Here is an 8,699-nt window from a genome sequence, read left to right as displayed (position 1 = left end):
CCAGGCTCACATATAAACGAATGCACAAGGAAGACTCACACTTTTACTTACTTTTATCCTCTTCACCAAAAGATCGGCTCGTTAGCCGCTTGGGCGATCAGTCACGTCTCTGTGACTCTTCCTCAACGCATCTCCAGGTGTGTGAACGATTGTTTCTGCCATGTTAAGTCAGTTTAACTTCGTCAATTTTGTGAATATCAGTGTTCATGTTTTAACATTGTAGTGGACGTCTCCCCTACAAACTGCGTAGCTGCATCCCACCTGCGACGCTTTCCTTAGCAACCAAGCGAGCGGCGACACCAGATGGTACGGTAACCTAGCAACGGAACCAAAAGACCGCGACTTTCTCGGGTTTTCCCAACATGACTCATAGAGGACTCGCGGCTGCTGGGTATATAAGCTCTGTCTCTCCATTGAGATTCATTCTGACCATTCTTCTTGAACAAGCAACACCTCTCCTCCGCCTGCCTGGCGGCCCTCGCTTCTCCTCGCCTGCCTGGCGGTCCTCGCTCCCGCCAGCAAGCATGGCGACCCACCAGCTGTCCTTCTCTGAGCTTCCTCACCAACCAGCTTTCTCATTCTGGTCTCTCTTCTTGAACAAGCAACACCTCATCCAGCAAGCTCCACGCTGTCAGCATTCATTCAACCAGGAGGCCAGCAACAGGCAACATCTTCTCTAACGAAGCTCCTGCACATCTACCTCCTTCAACACGCTACTCACCGAACGTCTCTACTGAGCAGCTCCTCACCACACGGCACCTCCAGCACCAGACTGTCTATCATATAACTTATATTATACAAGAAAACCACCTTACAGTTTCCATCCATCCTGAATGCTAGACAACATTATACCACGAATTCCTACAACATCGTGAAATAATCATGTGCCAAGTAATTCGAGTAAAGTAACTGTAGTCTGTATTACTGCCAGGCGTATACCTTGAGCAATTGTGTTAATGAGGAGCGCCCCGGCATAAAACCGTGTTGGCAATTCTTTACAAGGTTTTTTCGTTGTAGATGTTCCATCGCGGGATCTTTGATAATACTCTCAAGTACTTTACATATTACGCTGGTCAGGCTCACCGGTCTATAGTTGTTCATGGAGTGACGATCGCCCTTCTTGAAGATAGAACTCACATAAGCCACTTTCCATTCACTGGCAATATACAGTATATGCCAGGCTCTCAACTGGCTCAGCCATGTTAAAATTTTTATTATTAATGACTCTGTATCTGTGTTTTCTGGCTAATTATACTGTTTCAATATTGAATATTCATACAAAATTTCATGCACGATCTCCGCTCCTCTATGGTGGCGTTTGGTCGGTAAGCTATAACTGATGAACCTTCTGTAATTCGATAATAAATTCCACTTAACTACTGATTTTAACAGATCTTAGCTCGTTATGTAGTTAAATTAAAATACCTTACCTTAATTAGTTAAAACCGCGACATTATTCAGCCTATTTTGAATACTTCATGGAAATTTCCAAGTAATGCATAATGGCATTAAATTTTCAATGACCTTGTTAAGACAGACCTTAATGGTAGTTGTGAACCCGAGAAGTAACTGACACTGAGATCAGGTCATACAACACTAATAAACTATATTCTGGTTACATTTTGATAAAATAATATTAATTATATAGATTTATACGTTAAAAATTATAAATATGTTATAATATAAACATATTGTAGCTTAAAAGCGTAAAAAAAGACATTAAAACAGCGGTAGTTAACCCGGAGTTAAGTGCCCCGCTGAGGACCACAACAACAACAACAGTGGTCGAGGCCATGGCGTCTGTCTCCTCTTATAAGTCTTATCAGAAGATACGTTGTGGCATGTTTCTCCTGGCACTTGCAGGCATCGGACTGTCTCTTTACGCCTTATATGTGGAAATAAAGAAGGAGAGTGACCGAGACTTCCAGGCCATGTGTGACATCAGCGCCTCCGTCTCCTGCTCCAGAGTCTTCACCTCCAAGTAGGTTCTGAGCTACTGCTGTATATTGGGAAATATTCGTCCAAGGAAATGTTTACGAAACCTCTATCACTGAAAGTTGTTTGGGTATTATTTTACTCCGGACACAGCGCCCCGACACTACTGAAACATTAGGTCTCGCTATTCTGAGCATTTTGAACCCCATATATACATGGTGGAAATGTATGCTGGCGACACAAGTGAATTTAATTGATTTTAAGTAGTTTTCAGTCTTCGTCTGTGAGGAACATAAGAATGGAGGAAACTGCAGCGGGCCTATTGGCCCATACTGGGCAGTCCCGTTTACACCCAAGCTCTATTGCTCATATATCCATCCAACCTTTGTTTGAAGCTATCCAGTGTATACAAGTTATTGATGATATTTGGTAACCTGTTCCACTCATCCACTACTCTATTTCCAAACCAATGTTACCTAGTTCGCGCCTAAATCTAAATTTGTCTAATTTAAAACCATGGTTACGAGTTCGTTCCTGGTTGGATAGTTTGAGTACCTTTGTAACTGCGCATCACGCATGCACAATGTTGACTGACATCATCCAGTCATGACCAATGAGGTATTGATATCACGCGAATTTTTTTCGACCAATCACCATCCTCGTGTTCCCAGGATGGTGCGTCAGCTGCTGAGTCTGGTGTTCCTTGATATTGATATTGAAACAGCATGTTGTTCCCGAGTCTAGTGTTCATTGGTGCTTTAGTTAGTAAGAAAATGAACTCGTCAAGTCAAGCTTAGTAATTTTTATTGACCTCCAGAACCTAACCCTATTTTCCCCATTGATTACATGTAATTATATACAGTATAGCGATTTAGTATACAGTGGTTCCTCGATTAACTAATGGTTCAATTAACAAAATTTTCATTAACGAGTTAGCTCCCAAAAGGATTTTCAGTTCCAATAACGAACAAAACTTAGATTAACGACAGCCTTACGAGAAACATGCTTTGTGTGAGCATCAGCTGATGGGCTAGTCCACCAATACAGTAATCTGTTTTATGTTTACATTCGTTTCCAGTGGAGTAAATATCAAGAAAGTTGTGTTCTTGAATATTTTTGCATTTTATTTATTAAAGTTATTGGTCATTCTGAAATTTAGTTAACATATTGATAATATATACAGTACAGGGAACAGTTTTTGTGTGCCCTTCAGCTGATCGAATCGCCCACCAACGCTTCTCAGTTTAACTTTGTTTACAGTGGAGTGAACATTCAGTTTGTTGGTCTCTTGAATATTTTTGCATTTTTACATTAACATTATTAGTCATTCTGAAATTTAGTTAACATATTGATAATATACAGTGCAGAAATTATTATGAAACATAAGAAGGCATTAGAACAAATGCACTCTGTTAAGAATATGGCATGTCATCATCGACTGCCTCTACAATCAGCTGTTTGATATGTAAACAAAGCTGCCGGGAATATGACATACACACCTCAAAGTAAGTTAAAATAGAGTATAGGTATTCTATTGTTTTTTATTTATTATTGTACATTATTCTGTACAGTACAGTACTGTATTTAGTCTATACTGTATTTAATGTTTTGTTAATTTCTATTACTGGTACACATTACAGTGACCCCTCGTTTAACGAACACCTTGGTTAATGTAATTTCGATTAACGAACTGCCTTCCACAAGGATCTTCAATTCGGTTAACGAAAAAAAATTCGGTTAACGAATTTCTTACGAACCGACCTCAACATGTTTTCGCTTGCACTGACTGGGCAACCAGCTTTAGTATCAGTCCGCCAATACATTAATCGGTTCTAGGGCTTAAATTCCTTACTATTTTAGTAAATATCAAGAAGTTTATACTATTCAATGATTTTAAAAGTTAAATATTCAATTTTTTAGTAATTTTAACAATTATTGAACATAATTGAAGGTAAAGTGACTAGTTTAATGCGCGGCATCCAGCCTCTTAACACAGCAAACAGGCGTTAGTCTCTCTCTGTTTTCACTGGAGGTAACATCTTGCTTGAGACTCTCTTCAACTAAACGCTTTTTTCTCTGTTTCCAAGCAAATTATTGGTCATTTTGAAATATATTTTACATATTGACAATATATAATGCAGTGCAGTGTTGATTTAAAGAAAATAATCTTGAATTACACCAGAGAGCTAAAATTTTATGGGTGAAATGGCACCATGGGGTGACTTCTCTTCCACCCCAATGCCATCTCTTCTTCCTTCTCCTCCACCCCCATTCTAAATCCCATCATCATCATCATCATCCAGGAGCCTTCTACATACGCACCTCAAAGTAAGTGAACTTTTCTACCATTTTTGTTGAATTTAGGAAATTTTCGGTGAGCTGGAACCAATTACCCAAAAACCCATGGAAACAATGGTTTCGGTTAACGAACTTTTCGGTTAACGAACGACCTTCTGGAACGGATTGAGTTCGTTAACGGAGGGGTCACTGTACTTTGTATGTACAGTATTACCCCGCTTTACACGGTTTCACTTTCCGTGATTTCTCATTTACGCGGTACCTTGCCAGAACCGGACTTTCACTTTCCGCGGTGCATCTACTCATATACGCGGTGAAGTATAATTTTATTTTTTTTTATTTAGCTCATAAAATTCATACAAATTACCCGGCCAGAATATAATTTACATTGCTGGAATTCTTACAATTTGATGATCATTTTGAATATAAACATCATAGATTTTGCATTAGACATACAAATTTTAGATCTACTCTAAGTATTTTGTTTACTCTGAGTAAATATGTTATCTTTTGTGCAAAATATATGACGTTTACATTCAAAATATTCCCTGACCTGCAAGGAATCCAGAAATGTCAATTATATTATCCTAACTTTAGTCTGAGGTATTATTTATTACTAAAAGTTAAAATCTAGTAATTTCACCCAACATTTCTCTGGTAGGGAGGGAAGGTGGGGGGTGGGGGGGAGGGTTGGGACCGACCGACCATCTGGCGCGGTTGGAAGAGGGGGGAGGCAAGTTGGGGTACTTTGGTTGACAGATAGTGTCGTGAAGAATATTTTTTTTTTATTAACTGAAGATATTTGTTTTAGCTCATAAAATTCATACAAATTACTGGACCAGAATATAATTTACATTGCAGGAATTCTTACAATATGATGATCATTTTGAATATAAACATCATGGATTTTGCATTAGACATACAAATTTTAGATCTAATGTAATAATTTGGTTTACACAAAGCAAGTATTTTATCTTTTGTGCAAAATATATGAAGTTTACATTCAAAATATTCCCTGACCTGCAAGGAATCCAGAAATGTCAATTATATTATCCTAACTTTAGTCTGAGGTATTATTTATTACTAAACGTTAAAATCTAGTAGTTTCACCCAAACATTTCTCAGAGAGGTAGGAGCTAGTGAGCTGGGAAGAGGGGGGGAGGGGGATTTGAGTCCATTATTTGAATGGACATTAACCTGGCAACTGTATTTCTCTTAAATATTAAATGTGTGAGCATACCATCATAAAATTTAGATGTTATTTTTCCTACAACGTAGGTATTGTGTCAGAAAAAGTGGAGTTTGGGGGTCGGGCCAGTCTCTATTGGAATTAATCCCATATGTTCTGTTGTTCACTTTACCCGGTTTTCACTTTCCGCGGTACCCCATGGGTTCAATTGACCGCGTAAATCGGGGTATACTGTATACTTTTTCTGTGAATTGGAACCAATTACCCAATATCCCATTGAAATAATAGATTCAGTTAACAAAATTTTCGGTTAACGAACGACTCTGTGGAACGAATTGTGTTCGTTAATTGAGGGACCACTGTGTAGCGAACATCGTTGGACCCTACCTCGCGACTATATCCCGACCCAACTGTAGTGATTAATATAAACATGCTATAGTTTGCAATAGAAAATTTTTTTAGTAATAATTTAGTACATTTTAGTACAAAGGACTAAAATTTATATCTCTTGTGCAAAATATATGATGTATATATTCAAATTATTCTCTGTCTTGCAAGGATTCCACCAATGTAATTTATATTCTGCTAACTTTAGACTGTCATTTATGTCAAGTTTAGTCACTTTTATTGGCCTCCAGAACCTAACCCTATTTTCCCCATTGATTACATGTAATTATATATAGCGAACATCCTTGGACCCTATCTGGCGATATATCCCGACCCTACTGTACCCGGAAATTCCGGGGATGGGAGATTTTTACCGGGCTTGAGAGATGAAATAATGCATCATTCTGGAAAATTCCTGGGATGTGGGATTTTTTTCTGGGCTAGAGAGAGAGGGTAGTAGGCAGCTATCAAACAGGGAGGTACAGTCAGCCGACCCCACCCTGGGTCTCATGCTTACCTGGCAATAGTTGGTAAAGTAAGGCTCTATGTAAAGGTGATTGTGATTGGTGGATCTGTTTTTGGCTGCATTACTGTCAGGATAAATATTAAACAAACCAAAGGGAGAATTTTTATAATAATAAATTAGTCATTGTTATTAAGGTCGTGAGAAGTTTCCAAGTGTTCGTATATTTGTTTAATAATTAAGAAAATTTGATGTGAGAATCTTGTGGCAGCTGTGGTTGTAGTGAGTCGCTAATTCATTAATATAATTGTTTAGCAGGACCCTAACCCGGGACTTAAGGGTTAATTTTACCACACCACAAATTTTTTTTTTAAGGTATGACAAAATTATTTCCAATCACAGTACAACTACAGTAAGATCTCATACAGCTACAGTAAGATCTCATACAACTACAGTAAGATCTTATACAACTACAGTAAGATCTTATACAACTACAGTAAGATCTTATACAACTACAGTAAGATCTCATACAACTACAGTAAGATCTCATACAACTACAGTAAGATCTTATACAACTACAGTAAGATCTTATACAACTACAGTAAGATCTCTTACAGCTACAGTAAGATCTCTTACAGCTACAGTAAGATCTCATACAACTACAGTAAGATCTTATACAACTACAGTAAGATCTTATACAACTACAGTAAGATCTCATACAACTACAGTAAGATCTCATACAACTACAGTAAGATCTTATACAACTACAGTAAGATCTCATACAACTACAGTAAGATCTTATACAACTACAGTAAGATCTTATACAACTACAGTAAGATCTTATACAACTACAGTAAGAACTCATACAACTACAGTAAGATCTTATACAACTACAGTAAGATCTCATACAACTACAGTAAGATCTTATACAACTACAGTAAGATCTTATACAACTACAGTAAGATCTTATACAACTACAGTAAGATCTCTTACAACTACAGTAAGATCTTATACAACTACAGTAAGATCTCATACAACTACAGTAAGATCTTATACAACTACAGTAAGATCTTATACAACTACAGTAAGATCTTATACAACTACAGTAAGATCTTATACAACTACAGTAAGATCTCATACAACTACAGTAAGATCTCATACAACTACAGTAAGATCTTATACAACTACAGTAAGATTATACAACTACAGTAAGATCTCATACAACTACAGTAAGATCTTATACAACTACAGTAAGATCTTATACAACTACAGTAAGATCTCATACAACTACAGTAAGATCTTATACAACTACAGTAAGATCTCATACAACTACAGTAAGATCTCATACAACTACAGTAAGATCTCATACAACTACAGTAAGATCTTATACAACTACAGTAAGATCTCATACAACTACAGTAAGATCTTATACAACTACAGTAAGATCTTATACAACTACAGTAAGATCTTATACAACTACAGTAAGATCTTATACAACTACAGTAAGATCTCATACAACTACAGTAAGATCTCATACAACTACAGTAAGATCTTATACAACTACAGTAAGATCTCATACAACTACAGTAAGATCTCGTACAACTACAGTAAGATCTCTTACAACTACAGTAAGATCTCATACAACTACAGTAAGATCTTATACAACTACAGTTAGATCTCATACAACTACAGTAAGATCTTATACAACTACAGTAAGATCTTATACAACTACAGTAAGATCTCGTACAACTACAGTAAGATCTCTTACAACTACAGTAAGATCTTATACAACTACAGTAAGATCTTATACAACTACAGTAAGATCTCATACAACTACAGTAAGATCTCGTACAACTACAGTAAGATCTTATACAACTACAGTAAGATCTTATACAACTACAGTTAGATCTCATACAACTACAGTAAGATCTCGTACAACTACAGTAAGATCTTATACAACTACAGTAAGATCTTATACAACTACAGTAAGATCTTATACAACTACACTAAGAGCTCATACAACTACAGTAAGATCTCATACAACTACAGTAAGATCTTATACAACTACAGTAAGATCTCATACAACTACAGTAAGATCTTATACAACTACAGTAAGATCTTATACAACTACAGTAAGATCTCGCTCATACAACTACAGTAAGATCTCATACAACTACAGTAAGATCTTATACAACTACAGTAAGATCTCATACAACTACAGTAAGATCTTATACAACTACAGTAAGATCTTATACAACTACAGTAAGATCTCGTACAACTACAGTAAGATCTTATACAACTACAGTAAGATCTTATACAACTACAGTAAGATCTCATACAACTACAGTAAGATCTTATACAACTACAGTAAGATCTCATACAACTACAGTAAGATCTTATACAACTACAGTAAGATCTTATACAACT

At 36.7% G+C, this 8,699-nt stretch overlaps 1 protein-coding gene across 1 annotated transcript in view; it reads left to right on the top strand.

Moving 5' to 3' along the window:
* The first annotated feature begins 1,753 nt into the window (after window positions 1-1,753).
* The window catches only part of LOC121875687 (vitamin K epoxide reductase complex subunit 1-like), a 48,118-nt gene continuing 41,172 nt past the window's right edge, over window positions 1,754-8,699 (top strand). The window contains exon 1 of the mRNA XM_042380311.1: window positions 1,754-1,981. Coding sequence (XP_042236245.1) covers window positions 1,794-1,981 — 188 coding nt within the window. The 5' untranslated portion in view covers window positions 1,754-1,793. The remainder of the gene's footprint in view (window positions 1,982-8,699) is intronic.

Source organism: Homarus americanus, unplaced genomic scaffold (assembly GCF_018991925.1).
Source record: "Homarus americanus isolate GMGI-L3 unplaced genomic scaffold, GMGI_Hamer_2.0 scaffold22250, whole genome shotgun sequence".
NCBI classification, from domain to species: domain Eukaryota; kingdom Metazoa; phylum Arthropoda; class Malacostraca; order Decapoda; family Nephropidae; genus Homarus; species Homarus americanus.
Note: the sequence above shows the minus strand (reverse complement) of the source record. Positions and strands in the feature narration are given on the sequence as shown.